The sequence below is a fragment of the Nipponia nippon genome, unplaced genomic scaffold (assembly GCF_047370975.1).
Source record: "Nipponia nippon isolate SJK-2023a ecotype South Korea unplaced genomic scaffold, ASM4737097v1 scaffold_16, whole genome shotgun sequence".
NCBI classification, from domain to species: Eukaryota; Metazoa; Chordata; class Aves; order Pelecaniformes; family Threskiornithidae; genus Nipponia; species Nipponia nippon.
In genome coordinates, this window is record NW_028262332.1 from 7,146,586 (window position 1) to 7,166,368 (window position 19,783).

Genomic DNA, 19,783 nt, shown 5'->3' on the forward strand with positions numbered 1-19,783 from the left:
CCTCTAGTCTGCTGCTGCAATAGTTTTTAATGCCAGCCATGCTGTTGTAGAGTGCTGTGCTTCTCTTTTGTTGCTGATCTGTGATAATGCTGGCGTGTCTTCCTTTTTTTTCTCATCCCACCCCTTTCTAATTAAAAGTGTTGTGTTATGTATAAATCTGTGTTCCTAGACATTCTTTATTCCTCCATCTGGTACAAGTTTTTTAAAGAAGAGAGGGTTTCAGGAAAGCACCTAGGTCAAAAATGTAGTTTTTTTGAGTGCCCTGTTTAGGCCTCTGTAATCTAATAGTATTAAGGCTGGTCACTTAATAACTATTATATGCAGACAGCTACAGATTTTGGAAAGGGCTGAAAAATGAGTTGTTGAGGTGGAGGGGTTCTCTTTGCAAGGGATTCAGCTATTTGAGAACTTCAGGAGTAGCACACTTTCTGGCAGTCCTTTACACTCTAGGACTATTACCGTGAAGAGCTAAAGTAGCGTTCTGTAAAGCTGCTGATTTGACCTACCTAATGTTTAGTAACCAAAATATGGTCCCTTGTTTTAGGGACTCTGCTTAGCAAAGTGCTCTGTGCTTTTTCTTCAGGAGCGGACAGGTGTGAAAATGATCATGATCCAAGACGGTCCGTTGCCTACTGGAGCAGATAAACCTCTCCGTATTACTGGAGATGCATTTAAAGTACAGGTATGTAATAAAAGTAAGCAGTTGCCCCAGAGAACTGAGGACAAATTTAAACTTTAGCGTATTTGTGAGCATCTAATGGAGTCGAATCCAACTGTAAATGTAATGATCCTTGCTAGTTTTCTTTGTTCTGTAAGGCTGAAGTTTGAGTAGAGCAAGTTTAAAACACCAGACTAGCAAGTGTTGGCTTGTTTACAGCATAACCTAGGAGATCTTACTCCACGTAGATATGAGACATGGGTAGGAGAAGAGCTCAGGAGGAGGGTTTGGAGAAAGTAGCTTTGAAATGCTTTCCAGTCCATGAAGCAAAAATCATAGCTCTATGTTACTTGAGCAAATGGGTTCTTAGTGACTAACTTAACCACACATTTGAGAAAGTTTTGTGGAAGGTTCATTATCTCAGACAGCCAATTGACGCAGGTAATTAAAAAAACAAACAAACAAAACCATGACAACTCCTGAAACCAAGGGGTTTGCTTAATATTGGTACCTCAGTCTCCTTGTGTCAGGGTTCTACAGATGTGTTCATACCTGCGGTTTAAAGCAAAAACACATGATCAGCCGGAGACTGGAAGACTGCAGCATGATGGGAATGCCTTAATTAAAGAACTAAAGTTTAGCTGTGGCATGTTCCGCTTCTCAGCAAGTGCTTTTCATACCTTGCTAAGTATTTAAATCTAGCTTAGCATTCCTGGCTCTAACAAAAATAGTTCTGTTTCATAGGATCTCCCTAATCATAAATTGCTGCAACAGTTGATGTTGCTCAGGGATAGTAAGTTTGGGTTGTATTTTTCAAACCTCTTATTGCAGGTGGGCTTTTAGATTTGAATGTGGTTATTTTTCAAAATTCTTATACTTATTGTTGAGGTATAGATATGCAAAAAGGAGTTTAATGGCAGTCTTGCTACTTTTAACCAAATCATACTTTTAAGTGCTGCTACTTCCCAGGTGGTTTCTTCTGCCTTGCAAGATTTGCTGTTGTCACATCTTCCATGCCATAAATCGTGCCAAGCAATCACGGAGACTGCATAGGCTGGAAGATCTCTGAGGCGCTTGGAAAAGTTGAGCACACTTAGAAAGCACTTAAGAAGTTTGATGAATCCTTGGGTTTGGTGGGATTCTCTGGATGCTGCAACAGTGTTTCTTAACTCTCTCAAATCCCTATGAGATCTCTCCATTGCCCTTACTTCTGTCTGGGCATCTCTGAAATGTCTTGAGTTGTCTCCTTCTATAAAAAAATACCACGGGGGAATGTAAAATATGTAAAAATGTGAAAGGAGTCAGATTTACCAGTGTCCCTCAAACTTGGAAATAGAACCATAATGTCAAAAGCTTGACTGGTAATATATAGAAACAAAGGCTTTGGTTTTGACATGTAGGCTTTTTTTTTTAATGGTGGCTACTGTTGGCTTATTTCCAAGGTACACTTTTACTAGCTGGGCTACATGCAAGCTTGTGAATGGGCTTGAGGGCTGCAAGTAGGTAGGAAGAATATTCGTTTGTCTCAGAAAATGTCTTGCTGGATTGCTGCAGGCTTGGGCTTAACTTTTCCGAGTGTCAATAAGCTCATTGCTGCCCACCTGCCTCCTTGGTACGTGCTCTCTAGCTCTTAGTGGACATGGTCTCTGCTATGCTACCACAGCTTCTACCTTACTATATTGGTTTCAGTTCTATCCAGTAGCAAAGGGCCTTCCCTTCCTTTAATTTAAAAACAAAACAAAACCAAAAAAAATCAAAGCTATTTTAAAAGCTGAAGGGCCTTTTTGAAAGACTGAAGGAAGCAATTGCACACAAGAAACTGCTACCTTGCACACTTGGCAGGTTTTGTCAGACATGGAAGATGCCATCGAGAACAGATCTCCATTGACTGTGGTAAAAGAAATTCTGAATCAGAATGCTGTTTCTGTTAAGCAGACGGAGATCGCTTTGCCTGAAGCCTGACCATTAGCCACTGTTGAGGCCCTAACACCAAGATGGCAAGCAGAATAATTTTAAGCTAACTGTAACTTCTTTCCCCATGTAGCAAGCGAGGGAAATGGTACTGGAGATCATCCGAGAGAAAGATCAGGCAGACTTCCGAGGCGTACGCAATGATTTCAGTTCTAGAATGGGAGGAGGCAGCATAGAGGTATGTTTTCTTCACGAGTACTCTGCTAACCTCCCTGTGGGCTGGGTAGTGGGTGGAAGTCATCAAATTGCACATGTAACCTGTAAGCTTATTTTTAAATGCATTGTGTTCTGTTGCCAGAAGAGTGAGTCTGGCTGCAAAGAAGAGGAGTTCTCATGGACTCCCAGATGGCACTTTTCTAATTGTCTTTTTAAGCTGCATTCTTGTAGTGCAGAGTTCATTTAGCGGGGAAGGAATTTGTGGCCACATGTTTGTTTTTCTTAAGCAATATGGTTCTGTAGCCTGGAGCTGCCTAACGTGGCCTGTCCTCATAGTTAAGAGCATCTCCTTGTAAAATCAGAGTAATTCAGTCTAGTTCTCTGAGCTTTCATACTGCTTTGCCTTTCCCATCAGGTCTCTGTGCCCAGGTTTGCTGTTGGAATTGTGATAGGAAGAAATGGAGAAATGATCAAAAAGATTCAGAATGATGCTGGAGTTAGGATTCAGTTTAAACCAGGTTTGTGTGAGGATGGAGAGCCGTTACTTTCTGACCAGCGTTCCAGTTTGGGTTTGCTAAAGTGGATCTGATCTGAGATTACAGCAGCTAGGCTTTCCTAATTTAAAGGTGCATTGTCTCTCTTTCTGAAACCCGTTTAAAAATGATGTGCTGCTTCCTCCTGCACTTTCTGGTTTTCAGAGAGTAAGATTATATACAGCTCATTTGCAAACATTAGATGTCACAACAGTCATGTCTTGAGTGGTAATTATACGGATAAACAAAATAATAACAAAAACCTTTTTATTTTCTGTTAAAGAATGCTCCTTCAGGACATTAAAGCCTTTGGGGATCAGGAGTTGATTAATTCTAAGTAACTTTCTCTGGGTCCTTGGCTGTCTGATCACCTATCAAAGCTGCCTTTGTCCTCTTAAAATTATATCAGTCTCTTTCATGGCTTTTTGGCATTTGAAAGTGTTGCCTTTTGAATGTTGTTCCCTCTGCAACGTGGGTTGGGTTTTGTCTTCTTACAGTCCATGGAAGAGGCGCTGAAGGTGGAGGGAAGAGGTAGCTCTTGGGGTAGTGATGTTATGTGAAAATGCTGCTAGCTATGGTGGTGCTAGAAGGAAGCTTTTGTTGGCGGGTGGATGTTTTCTCCTTTTAATTTAGTCTTTGCCACTTCTCTTCACAGATGATGGGATTAGTTCTGAAAGAGTCGCACAGGTCATGGGGCTTCCCGATAGGTGTCAACACGCAGCACACATCATCAGTGAGCTCATTCTCACAGCACAGGTGGGTTCTGGAGGCTCTTGGGAGGAAAGTGGTTATATGGGAATGTCGTCTGCATGCATGCAGCTGTGTGGATGGATGCCACCATCTGAAGAACAGCAGTGTTAAATTTCCCTTCTGGTAGGCCACACATGCTGCTGCTTGGGACAGAGCTGCTAGGTTTGGTTTTTGTCTGTTCGGTTTTTTTAATGTGGTATGGGCTGAGTGAGCTATGGGAAGATCTCCTATTCTCAGGCAGTATTATGAGGCCTCATTGTAGCTTCATTTTTACCCCACATGTTGAAGTGTTCTTAAGTTATTTGGAAATGGTGACGTGGTGGAATGGAGTCCAGCAGTAGCATGAGACAGTGACTGGAGGTCCTGCTCAGTGGGGCTGAGTAACGCTTGGGCAGCAGAGCGTGAAGAGCGCTCCGCGATGCCTCCTCTTCAGAGTCCAGTCCTCTGGTCTGGTGGCTGTGGGAGGCAGGGAAAGGCAAAGGAACGCTCACGTATGCAATCCCTGTGCTCTAAGAAAGACACCGATGTATTGCATTGCCCAAGAGCAAGAAGTACAAAGATAGGTGAAGTAGTAGGACAGTCATGAAGGAGTTTGTATATTCCCTTTGTATTGTGAGAAGAAAAGATATTAGACTATTCCAGACCAGATACTTGAGCATAAGTTCTCCATCAAGGGTAGGTCTTGATATCTCTTCTTGCCCTGAGATCTGGTTTGAATGTTCGATTACATAATTTTTTTAAGTCATCCACTTAAATTTTGAGGTCTGTCATGGTAGCTTCTGACTGCCCATCACCTTTTGCTTTTGGAGAAAGCAGTTACCCAAAATAGGTATGTCCTTTAAGTGTCTTTGAACTTAAAAGCTTCCTTTGGAAGTTTTGGAAAATGTGCATTTCAGCTGAGTGATTCCAGCAGTTCTTTAAAGAACGACACTTGAAACGCTTTGGAAGCAACTTGTGCGCATCAGTGCCAAGAACTCTTCGTTGCTCTAAGGAAAGCCCCCATTACAAACGAAAAGCCCTTTAGTAGTTGATGCTTGTTTATGGGTTTATTTCAGCAGATATAAAGGCATGCATTTAAAAAATATAAATACCTTCCTGAGTCAGGAAGGCAGCTGTAACCTACGTTACTTGGCATTTCTTTAAAGTGCTTCAAAATCTTGAACGTAAAACTGAAGTCCAAGAATATCTTAATTCAGTGCCATTGATTATAATGCAACTTAACTTACCTTGCTTTATTTTGCTTTTAATGTGCATTGGGGCCAACAAAAAACCACTGATACAAATTTTTTGCCTTCCAAGGAACGAGATGGCTTTGGAAGCTTGGCTGTTGCCCGAGGAAGAGGTCGTGGCCGCGGGGACTGGAGCGTTGGAACACCTGGGGGCATGCAGGAAATAACCTACACGGTGCCAGCCGATAAGTGTGGTCTCGTTATAGGCAAAGGTGGGTCCAGCGACACTAAATACTAGAGCTCACAATCTTTCTCTCTCAGGATGGTCTCGTTCTTGCTGCCTGACAGTGAGGCTTTGGAGTTTTCTGTAATTGCAGGTATTTAGTGGCCGGTGAATGCAGCATAGGAATAAGCTATAAGCGCTTGTGGTTGTTTTCTTTGTGGTGCTCTCACTCATAATTGTACTCTCCAGGCCCTTGTTCACAATCTGTAAGAGAGGCTCTTCATGCAGAGCTGTCAAGTAAGCTTGCTATAACAAGCAGCTGGCTGAGAAAAGGCAGGTTCATTTGTGGATTCTTTTTATAGAGAATTCGTTTAAAGGACAGTTTATCAGGGACAAGCAGAACAGTCATTTCTTCATGCTGGATTTCTGTGAGTGCCATGTGATAAAATGGAAGGTCTCTGAATGTGATAATAAGAGTAGCTGCTTCCAGCCACGTACCTGAAGTGTCTGATGAATAAAGTGAAGTAGCAGGGTTTGTCTGTATCGGAGCCTGTCGCAGAGCAGGCTGGTGCACCTCGTCTCACTCAGATGAACATGTTCACTGCCACGGAGGCACCTTGGCTGTCTTAGTTGTTGAATCTCTCCATGCTAAGGAGATGGACAAGGAGTCATCTGGCCTTCTTCTCAAGAACCAGTAGAACCCCAAGACAGTTATGAAACCGGAGCATCATCAGCAGTCTCTGTTTGTCACAGAACATGAGCTACACATTGGGTAATGGCAGTACTTAGAGCCAGGAATAGAAGACCTCTATCACTCTGAATCGTTGCGATGCTTCCAAGTTAATACACTGATGTATCAAAGGAGTTGTATTTAATTTTTCTATCTGCTTATTTCAGAAAGAATGACATATGCCTTAACTAGTATTTAAGTAATCACAGTTGGCTTTTAGCCTCAGCAGAGGTGAGGTGAATAGAATAGGAACAGATTAGCTGCAGCGGTAAAGGAGGCAGGGGCTTGAGGGAATTGTGCCATGTTTCAGTGACATTTAGTTTCCTGCCGTCTTGTTGGGCAGGAGCAAGCTTGCAGTGAAACGTGTTGTGGCCTCTTTCCCCTGCGGCACAAGCCTGCTGCATCTCACTTGTTCCTGTCCGTGTGTCTGGCTCCTGTGGCACCCTGAACTGCTGCCTTGTTGGGTGACAAGGGACACGAGCACGTCAGCAGTGTATCTGCAGTTATTTTCAGCTGTTGTTCTTTGCCGTAAACCTGTTCACAAACCTGAAAACTTTTTTCAATATGAAAAAACACCTGCTCTCCCCATTATGCAGAAATTGTGGAGTGATTGTGCTTGATCTCACTGAATAGTCCGGTTGGGCAAAAGATCAAGCAAAGCAAATTTTAAGCCCACAAGTGAGAGTTATATGTATGGAAAAATCAAATTATAATGAAACTTTATTGCTGTATCCATTAGTCATCCTTAATAAAGGATCAGAAAAGGTCACTTGTTGTTCAGCCGTGCACTGAAGTGGAGCATTTGTGACTACAGAGAGCACTGTGTGCTGAAAAGATAAATGCAGGTAGTGGAGGTGGATGTCCTAGCATTCAAGTGCAAGGCCTGGCACAGGCTCACTGTGGGGGTGAAGGGTAGCTTTTTACCTTTGTTTCCACAACAGCAAAACGGGGATTCTTAACCGGCCAGATCAGAAGCTTTCTGGAGTGACTAATTACTAGTTGTATGGTGATTTGAGTGCTTGTAGCTTTGTAATACCACCTTGTAATCGGTGTTCTTACAGTGCCTATGCTCTTAGTCTATTGCAGCCTTCATTTTTGTCAAGTGAGTGATGGCTGTAGCATTGCCTTTGGGGCCTGGACCAGGATGGATGTACTGCGCTCTCCATATGTTGATGCAAGACACCTGATTCTTCTTATTTCTTCTCCCCCTGCCTGTGGGGCAGTGTAGGGGAGAGGGGATGTTAGTGGGGATTTTTTTTAACAGTGACCAATTGTAAAACCTTTGCTCCCCCCTTTTTAGTTTCTGAGCAGTTTCCAGCTTTTTTTTTTCTTCTTATTTTTATTTTTTTTCCTGTGTGATACAGCACTTCGCTGTTAGCCTTCTCTGTAAAATCTGGCTGAGTCCTCTGGGCACACCTAGCTTGGTCTCTGAGGTTAGCACCCATGCAGTGGGGATCTTGGGCCCCCGGGTGTAGTGTATGCGATGTGGCCAGGTAACCGCTGGAGAGGCGGGGGGGGGGGCGGGGAAGAGGGAGATGAGGAAGTTTCTCAGCTCAATTTCTAAAGCGTATATGATAGATCTAAGGCCCTTTTCTCATGGGCATCACTTCTCAGCTTGGGAGCGGGAGCCTTTATGAGCTGATAAGAAGCGCTCGGCTCCCTGCAAATCCTGTGCATAGCTTTTTCCTCTAGAGGGTGGGTAGGTGCAGCTTTTCTTTTCTGAAAGACTCAAGGAAGGGTGGAGACGAGCACCATACACACGTCAAGTGCTTTCTCTGTTTGGTGGTGCTTGGAAACAAACCGCAGCCTCTCTGGGCCCCCGCTGGATTTCCATGATAAATACAGCAATATTGACAGATAACGTGGCCGGCCTGGCTCTTGTCAGCTCTGCCTTTTAGCAGGTTTGATTAATTGCTTTACGATTTCACGTTCAGCTGGGGGGCTGCTCTTGGATCACTTCTACCCCCCATCAGGTAGAAGAATGGAGCGGGCTGCTGAATGTGTCTATAGACAGCCACCATGTGCCGAGCGGGTCACCTCGCTATGGGGGAAGATGAACTCCTTCCGGCATCGTGCATCATCGTGTTGACTGCGTCACTTCATTTGCGTGCTCTGGGGGCTGAATTGGGATAGCTTGGATGGGAGGGAGCACCGTGGCAGGGACCAGACTGGAGGGTGAGGAGGAGAAGGGCACCGAGTCCTGGTACGGGGGGTGGGAGCTTGCAGCCTCTGACCAAACCTGGAGACCCAGCTAACTTGATCCTGCAATATGGTCTGGGAGGGACCTGATGTGAAACCAGTCCCAACAACTACAAACTTGGTGCTGAATGCTAAATGGGGAAATGATTTGAAATCTGTATTCCCCTTGCTTCCAGTTTGAGAATGCTTCAATTTTTAATCCCCTTTTGGGATGCAGAAACCTAGTCTGCTGTGCGAGTAGCAACCTATGGTTATGCCTCTGTCACCCAGTAAAGAAGTTCTCCCGCTCCTTCGTGATCCAAATTGTGTTGGCTAAAAGGGTCCTCTGTTTTCATTAAGCAGATGAAATGGCTGTTGATTCAGACCTCACCTCAATACGTATAAAAAAGAGCTTCAAACAAGTCTGCATCAGACAAAAGCATTACATAAAAAAAAACTTCTTGGTTTTGAAACTTCATCTTACCGCTTTCCCATGCTTGACTGAAAATAAGTGGGTTGGCTTTTGGCTGCACAGTACAATCCCTGTTGTCTGCCCAGGGATGTGACACGATTATCTTTTGTTAAATGCATCTTCAAAAATTCATTTAGAAAGAGTTAATTGCCCTTTGGCAACTTTTCCTCCTCCCTTCCCCAAGAAGGCTTTAAAATGTTAAAAAGGTCACGAGTCCATTACAATGAAATGAACAAGTGTCTGCAACATCCACAGTTTGTTTTGAAGTTGTGCTGGATGTATAGAGATGGAAATGCGAGCAAAATGGAGGAGATTATTTTTGGAGACTCTTTTTAATTAAAACCAAACAAAAATCTCCGGTTAGTTGCCTTTGCTCTCTTTCCTGCTTGCTGTATGTCCTTTTGGCTGGTGAGTTTTGGTTTGTGATTTAAAAGTTGTAAAAACCCTTCCTTCCCCGCACCCTTTAATTTCTCCAGTTGAGTGGAGCTGGTCTGTAAGTTGTGTGAGCTTCCAAAAGAAGAATTGAACCATTGTAACATTGGCTGAGGCTTTTGTTAAGCAAATTTCATTAAGAGACCGGGAGCTAGCAGGTCTTGAGGAAATCAGATCTACTTTGGCTGGCCCTGCAGCATCCTGCTCCAAGCACTCCTGTGCTCCAGCGTATCCAGATGGCAGAGCAGCCAGATATGTTCACTGCATGCACAACTAACTCTGAAATAGGGGAAGACAGCCTGGAATCCCGCACTACTGCGGTTGTGTGGAGGGAGGGATGCCTACACCGCAGTGTGAATAGGAAGCGCGGTAAGCGGGGGTTTCTTTAAGGGAATAAGCTATTGAACGGCACATGATTGTGAGAAAGCTTAAGCTTTGTTTTTAAGCTACAAGGTATGTGGCTCGTGGCTTTTTGCCTTAGTGGAATGAAATGTCTAGTGATGGACAAAAAAGCCTCGTGGGAGAAGGAAAAAGCATGTTTCAGTTGCAGGTTACTTTCTTTTCTTGAGGATTGTGAACAGCTGTGTGAAACCACCAGAATTTAGTCAGTACAGTTTTTTTGCATCTAGTTTGTCAAAGTGTGTTTCAGCCATGCTGCATTTTCTTGGGAGCCTAGCAGTGTGCACACAAGGGGGGCTGTATGTATTCTTGAAACAGCACCATCCATGACCCCAAACACCATTGCAGTAGCTCACACTTTCAGGTCATGCTTACGAGGCATTTTAAAGGAGCAACATGAGCTCAGGTACTGTGGTTTCTTATGCCATTGCGATCCTCAGCCCGCCTCCCTTGAGGCACGCGGAAGGTAGTTGAAACTATATTCCATGACCAGAACCTGACTTTGATATGCTTTTGTGGAAGGGGATGCTGAATATCCCTCCTTATGCCTTGGTTTTCTTTTCTTTAGGTGGTGAGAACATCAAGAGCATAAATCAGCAGTCGGGAGCCCATGTGGAGCTCCAGAGAAACCCACCTCCGAACACAGACCCTGGTGTACGAATATTCACAATCAGAGGAGTTCCCCAGCAAATTGAACTCGCTAGACATCTCATAGATGAGAAAGTTGGTGTAAGTTCCATCTCTGTTGATCTTGGTCTGTCTCTTTCAGATGTGGTGTTTTCACTCTTAGGTACATGTAGGCCTGGACTTACAGGATGGCACAGAATACACACGCTTACGTTATTCAGCTTCAAAACCATTTGCCTGTTAGCAGCTGTCTTGAACTTTGACCCTCCAGCATCCATTGGACTAATTTTTGCTGTGGTCCCAGAAGGATCTGACTCTTTGCTGACATAATCAAGGGTAGTGTGCAGCTGTATGAGAGGGAAGAGCAGCAATAATAAGGTATGAGAAGGCTGTCAAAGGAGACTTTTTGAAGGGAAGACAATAGTGTCACTGCGTGAGAATGACACAATCCTGGCATCATCATCCTGAAAGTAACGCTCAACTCCTTGCTCCAGTAAATCCAGGATGACTTATCTTCCACTTAATGCAGTGCTGTGGTATTGAAGCTTAATAATGTCAGGCTGGAGTACTACTGAAGGGGGAGACTTGGGTAAAAGAAAGTATGGAAAGTACTGAACTGGGGCATGGTAAAGCTGAAAAGCAACCTTTATGCTGAATTGCCTGAGAGGAGAAGGCTTGATACCAACCTCAGGATCCAGCTATTCAAAGGAAAACTTCCAAGTGTGCCGTAGTCCCGTTAGTCCCTTTGTGGGCTGGCCGGAGTTGTTTTTGAAGCTGGGCTCCTGGAGTGTGCTGACAGTCCTGAGAACTTCATCCTTGGAGAATCAGTCACTTCTTTCAGGTGCTGGGGTTTAGTGGAACATGTCCCAGGCTGTCTTCTCCCCTTTCTTACTGCTCCTACTAGCTGCCTCCACCCTGTGCTTAGAGCTGGCATTAAGTATTTGTGGATTCTGTGACAGGGTACCAGCATGGGTGGACCTGGAGGATTTGGTCAGAGTCCGTTCAGCCAAGCACCTGCTACACCTCATCAAAAGTAAGCTTCTCCATCTCATCATGGATGGGCTGTGGGGAATGGCTGGGAGCTATAAAAACATTGGGAGGAGGGTGGAGGGCCCTGAAGGGGTGGTGTATAAGTGGAGCTTTTTAAAGACTGAGCATTCAGAAGCAAGAAGCAAGTGAGATTGATCCTTTAAGCTTGACTACAGGAAGGATTTTAGCTATTAACTTAGAAAAAAAGTAGCTATTGGCATCTCCAAAATTCCTGTCTCTAGTGCAGTGAGAGCATGGAAAGAAGCCTGAACTGCATACAGCACAAGGAGTGCTGTTCAGTATGATGGGTCTTCATCTTGGCTTCATGACCAGACCAATAGCAAGCAGTCACACCTACACAGCATTTCCTTTTGTTCCCATGTTCACCTGTTTGCTCAGCAGTTGCTGACCATAAGTAACAATTTCGCTTCTACGGGCAACATCATGTATACGGCCTGTTAAGTATTTTATTGCCTACCTCAGTGTGCCTTTTTGTCCCCTGCAGTGGTCCTCAGGCGTTCATGACGCAGGGTTGGGGCAGTACCTACCAGACGTGGCAGCAGCCTGGACAGCAAGTCCCAAGTAAGTGTCTGGGACCTGGGCTGGAGAAGGGTTGGTGTTCCCTTTGCAATTGCTGTTTCGTGCCTGCAAAACACAGGTTCACCCATCAGACCACTTGTGTGAAAACAGCAAAAGAATTTTCTGAGCAGCAGAGGTGTGTGGAGGCGTGCGGTCATGTTTGAGCTCAGAATAAGCTGAAGTCCATTGAAAACTGTAACGCTTTTTGTGCACTTGACTGCTTATTATTAATTTCTGCTCTCTTTGTGTGGAAACTGGGCCCTTGCTGTCTGTTCCTAACAAACGTTTCTGCCTTAGGCTCTCTTCTGCCAGTATTCTCCAGGCAAGCCCTTGCCAACCCCACTTGTCCCTAACAGGCACGCTGTGTCTGGTGTTGAGCCCTCCCGTCTCTTTGTTCTTGACCTTATCAGTTCTTGCTTATTTTCTTTTTTGAAATGTTCCTTATGAGCTCTTCTCACTGTTCAACTCCCAGTCTGATGGAAAGACTGGGAAAGGAGATGCAGAAAATGGAAGAAAAGGTAGGCAGGGCTTCTGTCCTGGTTCATCCACGCTGGCTGTGGTAGTCTCCCCTTGCCTCCTTTTCGGAGCTGATGAGAACTGCTCAGCCTTCACAGTGCTAAACGCTCAGAATGAGGCCAGTGGGATAACCAGCTTTCAAATATTCAAATAAATAAACTTTAAAAAAACAATGCACACATGTCCTTAGTCATGAGTTGAAAAGCTGAACCCAGATCACCCCTGCTGCTGGGCTTTCCACTTCAAGCCACCAGCACTGAGTCAGGCTGGCTGTTACTCTTCAAAGTTCAAAGTGGCATTTCTTCCTAAAGCTCTGTTTAGTCAAAATTCAGCAGGTTGGAATGGGGAAGTCCCCCTTTTCAGAATAATTGAGGTAGTAAATGCTAGTGGTGATGTTGGTAACTGCATCGTCCTGTGTCAACAGCCAGGGTAATGGTTTGCCCTAAACAGAGCGGATTCACAGTCTGCTTGGTAATCTCAAAGCTCATGTGATGGGCAGTAGTGCCCAACAGACACTTTTCAATCACAATTCTTCAGGAAATACAAGGTTTTTTTAATGGTCTGGTCTTGTGAAAACTAAAGCTAAGCACCAAAAAGTAGGGGCGTGGGGTGTAATTTTAAAGGGGTATAATGACAGGTGCCTTTCAGTGCTAAGGCTGATTTAGTGATCAGGTAGATTATTAACTTCAGTATAAATTCCCACTCTTTGAGGTGCCTGAGGTAGAGGAAACGCTGGAGCAGCAATGCCTGCAATTGCACTTGTGATTCCCTGTAACGCTAATCACATTTTAATGTTTATGAAATTGTGCATACGTGAAATTTGGAAATCTTCATGCTGCATTGTTAACAGTGCACTTCTAAAATGTGTGCTACAGTAGGACATAGGAACCCTGCATAGCAAATGTGTGTTAAACTCTAAAAAAATGCCTCTGGAAGAGTCCTGCTCCTTAACAATTACAGTCTGAAAATCATTACTTTTCCTTTGAGCTCTAGGGACTTGTAGAAGGTCAATAGTTGTTCGGTTTTCAGGACAGCAAAATGCAATGGTGGGCTTGAAAGGACTTTTTTTTGTGCAGGAGTGGAATAGTATACTAAAGAGTATTTTCTCATTAGCTTGTTTTACAGGAAAAATTGTTATTCCAGTCCTTTTCTGTGCACCCCCAAGAGCACTGGGCTTCCCTGAGCTTTGGGAAGCAGAGCAGTCAGTGCAGCAGGGAAAACTATGAAAAATGTCATTTGTATCTTCCCTTAAAGCCTTTGAATAAATGCTTATGAAATGTGCATTGCTATTTGCCTTGCAAGATGCCTTTAGAAACTCACTTCAGGAACTTATCTTCTTTCTCACCTCCCTGAAACATCCTCTAATCCTGCCCACCAGCCACTGGGGGGGGGGGGGGAATCTCCCTTCCTGCAACATATAGGCATATCTCAAGCTCACACCTCCTGGCTTTGGAGCCTGGTATAAAAGCACAGACCCTTTGAATCCCCTGATTGCCGATAGTACAGCTTGTATCCTGATGATGACTGCTTTGTAGTGAGTTTGTCAGGTTGCCGGTGGCTCCCAAGACCAGTGAAGCATCCTTCCTTGCCATTGTCCTTCCCCTGGATGGGTTTGCTACCACAAGGCCGTGTTTTGGGGGCAGATGTTTTATTTCTGCTGTTGAACCTGATGGAAAATGTTGGCTCTCCAGTGACATGTCTACTTAGGATCCTCCCTGTTCCTGTTGTAGCCAGGCAAACTGAAGGCAGTCTGGGTTAAGGAGAGAGGACAGACAAGATAATGCTGTGCTTTAAGCAGCCTTCACCGCTTTCTTCTGCTGCAGATCACAATGGTACCCAGTCAGGCCAGGTGGAGTTCACCAAGGCGTGGGAGGATTATTGTAAGAAACTAGGTAAATACCTGCTTTTGCACTTTAAGTTTTAATTTGAAAACAGTCTTGTGAAGGGCCCCTTCCCCGAGTGCTGCAGCCCGTTCACAGCTCTGCTACCCTGTCAAAGAGCCGGCCGAGTCGTTCTCCGAGCAGGCTTCCTAGGGACAGACTTGAGAGTGCCCTCCTTGTGGGAGGAGGGGCAGACCCCCACCCCCTACACATGTATTTAGATTTTAATTACTTCCCCCATCTTAAATAAATTAACTGGCTGGGGAAACATTTTGCTGTGAAATGCATTTAGCTGCGTGTTCTTTCAGCCTGCTGCGGACTGTAATTCTCCTAGAAGAAAAGGCATTGAAGGAGGTCCTTTGTTGGCATTAGCAGGTGGACAGTTGAGGCAGCCTTGACCTCTGCCAGAAAAGGTCCTGACTTGTAGCGTTGGTCAAGTCTTTTAACCCGCTTTTATGCCCCTGGACAGGACACTGCTGCCCTGTTCCCTCCACCCACTTCACACTGGCAGTGTATTATTTTCCCCCTTCCCCCCACTTCAAAGCCCCCCTTCGGCCGGCGTCGCAGGGCAGGGCTGCACACGGAGCACGGGCGCTTGGATGGGCTGGGGAGAGCTCTCCTCCACGCGTGTCTCCCGTCCTTGCCTGCCGTCCGTGTGCGTAGCGGCTCACGCTCTCGCTGTGCCTGCCTCTCTCTGCAGTTTTCTAATTGCTGTGTTTTCTGTTCAGGGCTTTTTTTTGTTTGCTGCGTGTCTGGCTGAGGGCTCTTTGCTCTAACCGTGACTAAGGCAAGTGCGGGCATCCCGCCTCTGCACCCGGCTGGCTGGACTCTCCCCTGCAACAGCACTTAGATGTGCTGGGTTGAAGGTGTCTTAGGGCTTCACAGAGGGGGAGTCTGTGCTAGACCAAGGTTTTGGGATCTGTGAGGTCTCTCTCAGTGCAGGCGTTGGCACCGCTTATCTTAGTGCAGCATAGGAGTCTGGAGACTGCGCCACAGAGCCAGTCGTGGCTGTTGGAGGGTGTCGTGGTTGCCTCTCCGGGCGGTGTGTGTGGGCGTAGTGCTGAGGGACCGCGGAGCTGGCTGTGCTTTGTGCAGGGCTCACGGCTCCCTTCGGTCCTGAGGACTCTGCAGCCGGTAGCGGTTTGGCTACCCCAGAGCTGTGTGCTGGGGCAGATGGTACACTGGAGGCTCGTGTGTGGGCACATTGTACAGGCATTGCCCGCCGGGGCTCCTTCAGACATGGTCTGCTGGCGAGAGTCAGGGTGGAGGATGCAGACCCCTGAAAACCAAGTGAGATGACTCAAAACACGGCCATTTCCTTGGCAGCTCCATGGCTGGAGATTGAGGCCTCAGTTCTGTCAGGGGTTCAAACCCTCCGTCCCTGTGCTAGCTGGAGCCTAGGGTGGCTGATGTGCAAACTGAGCAGCTCCCAGCAAATGTGCTGGGAGCACATTTGGACCTGGACCTGCTTGAGCAGGTCCCAGCAGGGGGGACTGGGCTTAATGCCCTTTAACGGGGCACAGGCGAGATGAAATCAGGAATTTGAGCTTGTCCTCAGCTTTCCCTGAACTGAAGATGCCCAACACTGTAGAAAGGTGGAAGCTGAAGTGTGAAGTCTGGGCAACTGAGGTAGATCCAGGGCCTGTCTAGTGGAAAGGTAGGTGTCACTGGCTGGAAACTGTCACCTGTTCCATATTGACGTGCCCCTTGTTGTCATCTTTGCACAGGCCAACAGAGCCAGCAGCAGAACAGCCATCCCGATTACAGCAAAGCATGGGAGGAGTATTTCAAAAAACAGAGTGAGTGAAACAGGGTTATTGGAGATGAATCAACTCTTGTTGTAAACAGAGCTAACGCTAATTCAATGACTTGCGTCTCCATCCCCTGCTGTTGTTAGCTTCCAGTCCTCTACAAAACCCCTTTGGTCCTCTCCTGTTGGTGATGGTGCATGTAGTTCTCGCGCTGGAAGCTCTCAGTTGTGCTGTCTGCTGTTGCGCCTCGGGAGAGGTGCTCCCATTGAACCACAGTAGACCTCGTGTCCACGCTGGCAGTCGGCCTGCCTGGGGGAAACGTAGCACACAGCAAGAACTGATGCTAACAAAAACCAGAAAGCTGAAGCTGGGTCGTTGAGAGGGTAGGAGAGCTCTGCGCACGTGGAAAAACATGGGTCTGGCTTTCTCCACTCTGTTAAGAAGCGCGTGGTGCCAACTTCTGGATTTGCATTTGACACCATGCTGCTGGGGCCTTCGGGCCGAGGATGAAGGGTGCAGGCCTTCAGACCTGTCCCCGCAGCTGCGGGAACGGTCTCTTAATGCTTTCTGGCTGCTGTTGGCTTGTCGCTTGCAAGCCAGCTCAAAGCCTGTCCTGTCGTATCCAAAGAGCAGATAGCCAGTGTCGCTCTTTCAGATGTCTGCAGCTGTTGGAAGGGGGCTGGCTCTTCTTTAAGCTTTACAAAAGGAGATCCTAAGCCTGGGCTTGGTCTTACCGAATTGCTCATCTCTCCCTTTTCCCTTCTTTTCCTCCAGGTCATGCTGCCAGTGCTGCTTCTCAGGCAAGTTCCCAGCCGGACTACACGATGGCTTGGGCAGAGTATTACAGACAGCAGGCTGCCTACTATGGGCAGACACTAGGGCAGGCTCAGGCCCATAGCCAGGTCTGTATTCGTGTTCCCTGAACCCCACTGCTCTTTCCCTTGGGGAACTGGGTACGTTGGCCTTGCCCTGGTGTGGGGACTCTGCTTTGGGTTCACGTGGTGAAGCCAAGAGATATTTTGTGGCTGAGGAAGTGATCACAGAAGTGAGAAACTGCTCACTCCTCCCTGTCGTGTTGTCTCGACATCAGAGTCTTACTTTCCTGTACAGGACGAGGGGGTTTTTTGGGAGAGGGCTGGGAGGTTATTTGTTTATCCTGGGGACCTTTCCTCATAACCCCCAGGCTGTTTTGTGGCTTCGGGGAATTAAAGTAAAAGGAATGATGGAGCCAGGCTGGCGAGGCAGCGCAACACTGGCACGTCGCGCAGTCTGGGGCCATGCGTGCAGACTTTGCCTTTTCTCTTGCGAGCTTTGTGCTAGGAGAGGAGCTGTGCACTTGCCTGGGGAGGGAGCACCCTGTCCTGACAGGGAGGGGAAAACTGTTGAAAAACAATTTGGATTAACCAGCTGCCAAGTAAAATCTCACCTCACCTGTCACTCAGGAGGGTTGTGTGGGATTTATCCTGATCGTACCCACAGGGCATTCTGAGCACTGGGTTTGCAGAGCGAACATCTCGGTATTTGGCAAAAAGTATGTGCAGAGCGCACATATGCCGTGGCGGGGTCAGACGCTTCTCCCCGCTGAATCCTGTTTTTGCTCTGGCTCCTCGGAGCAGGAGCTGGTCTGGATGCAGGCGGCGCGGGGAGCCAGCACCGTCCTCAGGCAGCTGCAGCCTCCCCGCTGCCGTGCTCCGGCACCGCCGAGGTCGAGCGGGGCGAGCCGGGTGCAGGAATCAGCGCTTGCCGCGGGCGCTGGCCAAGTGTGACCTAGAAGCGGTGATAAAAGGGAGTTCTCTTCATTCCTCTCTCAAAGTCTGGCCCTCTAGAGAAGAGAAATCTTGTTCGATAAGAGGCATGAACTCCTGGAAGGAGAGCTCAGGGATAGCAGGCATTAGGGCAGAGATCTCTTCGGCAGCGGTTTGAAGCATCGTTTGAGGTATATATCCTGCTCGGCTGGAACGGGGAATGAGAGACCTGTCTGTGTCGGGGGAGGAGGGCTCGACAGCGTTAAGAATTTGCTGCCGCTGAGTAACTTTTCCTTTTTTCCCCCCCTCTCTCTCTCTAGGAGCAGTAGAACAAGGTCCTCGTGGCAATTTTTTTTTTTTCTTGGAATCATTGTGGAAGAAAACCTTTTTGTAACAGAGGTTTCTAGATTTGCAACATTTTGATGAAGACTTTTCTGTTTGTTTGTGAAACACTAGTTGTAGGATAATCTATACTGAACTTTTCTAAGAATCAGGAACAATTAGTAATGTACTAAACTTATGGACATGCTGGTAATTTTGTTTCCAAATTTGTAAAAAAACAAAACAAACCTCCGGGATTCTTTTTGGAGAGAAGCCAGAGAATTTGCAGGCGCCAAAACGCACCCCAGAGCTGTGACATTTCAACATGTGGTTTTTTGTGTGTTTTTTTCCTTTTAATTTTCGATCTTTTCTGTTGCAACAGAAAGAGTGGCTTGGAAGTCTTAGGTGGTATGTAACAAATCCTAAAAAGAAAAAAAAAAAAATTTTAAACAGTATTTAAATATTCTTAAATATGTAAATTCATTAAATGTTTTACTTCTAATTTCTTGTATCTTGGCTGTCTTTGATTTTATTGCATTTTTTAAAAACTGAACTATGATATGTATTGTAATTAATTATGTGAATTCTGTATTGAGGCAGTTACTGTTTTGCTGTCAGGCAAGTTACGGGCGGGGGGGCATTTTGTAGGGTTTGTATAATTTCTAGAGTCTAAAGGGGTAATATAAAAACGTGTTAATTTTTTTAGCAATACATTTTTTCATGTCTCCATTGCTAGTTGCATTTATGTATCTAAGACCTCCAAGCTTGTTTAAAAAAAAAAAAAAAACAAAACAAAACAAAAAAAAAGAAAAGAAAAAACTTTCCTCTATGCTCTCAGAAATATAAATACTGTTATTTTTAATATTAAAATGAATCTGCTATTAGTACCTTTAACAAACACTGTGGAACTTAAAACCATATAAAAGGTAGTAACTATTTTTTAATTCCAAGGTGTTTTTTGCTTTTTCATTTCTTTTAAATATTTTCTTATCTAATATTTGTCAAATTACCTAGAGAAATAAATGAATCTAGTATTAACCACAGTATGCGCTAAATAATTTTGATTTAATAAAAGGGATAATATGATTTCCAATGTTTACTGTAGTGTTTCTTGTACAGATAACAGTGTATTTTTAAAGGAAAAACGGAATTGAAGCTATTTTTTCTTGCATTTTTAATTGCTCTGCGGGACATTCCGTTTTGAAATGTACTGAAGTTACTGTTCTTGGGTTCTTTCCTTATTTTTCCTTATGCTTGAAATGTCTAACTATAAAGAAACGCGATTGGATAATGTTGAGCATGGTGTTTAAAAAAAAAAAAAGTGTTCTTTTTATTTGACTGACAGTTGCATTTTACACTCTATATAATAAAATTTCCACAAGGTGTCTTGTGGGTGAAGTATTTCCAGTCTGTTTTCCTCCGTGTGCTCCCCGTCCGCTGGCCGAGGTCCCCGCGCGGCGAGCCGGCAGCCCGCAGAGCCCCGCGTCCTCTCGCCGCCGCGCTCGCGCTGCTGCCAGGTCGGGGACGATCAGCGAAGTCAGCTCCAGCCTTAATTCTAGCGAAACTCTCTGAACGTCGCGCCCAAGCGTCTCCTGGCACCGTGACGCTGAGGATTCCCGCAGTAAGGTGCTGTGATTGTGGCTGTTTGGGCCGGGAAGAGCTGT

General features: G+C 45.7%; 1 protein-coding gene across 5 annotated transcripts in view; it reads left to right on the forward strand.

The window, feature by feature from the left end:
* The window catches only part of FUBP3 (far upstream element binding protein 3), a 41,175-nt gene extending 21,655 nt beyond the window's left edge, over window positions 1-19,520 (forward strand). For 3 of the 5 annotated variants that reach the window (XM_087753120.1, XM_087753121.1, XM_087753122.1), the window contains 11 exons: window positions 584-682; window positions 2,703-2,807; window positions 3,201-3,303; window positions 3,974-4,074; window positions 5,368-5,509; window positions 10,240-10,400; window positions 11,258-11,331; window positions 11,833-11,909; window positions 16,030-16,101; window positions 16,828-16,955; window positions 18,119-19,520. In XM_087753120.1, the coding sequence (XP_087609246.1) occupies window positions 584-682; window positions 2,703-2,807; window positions 3,201-3,303; window positions 3,974-4,074; window positions 5,368-5,509; window positions 10,240-10,400; window positions 11,258-11,331; window positions 11,833-11,909; window positions 16,030-16,101; window positions 16,828-16,955; window positions 18,119-18,127 (1,071 nt within the window). In that variant the 3' untranslated portion in view covers window positions 18,128-19,520. The remainder of the gene's footprint in view (window positions 1-583; window positions 683-2,702; window positions 2,808-3,200; window positions 3,304-3,973; window positions 4,075-5,367; window positions 5,510-10,239; window positions 10,401-11,257; window positions 11,332-11,832; window positions 11,910-16,029; window positions 16,102-16,827; window positions 16,956-18,118) is intronic. The other 2 variants (XM_087753123.1, XM_087753124.1) reach the window with 2 other exon arrangements.
* Window positions 19,521-19,783: the final 263 nt, after the last annotated feature.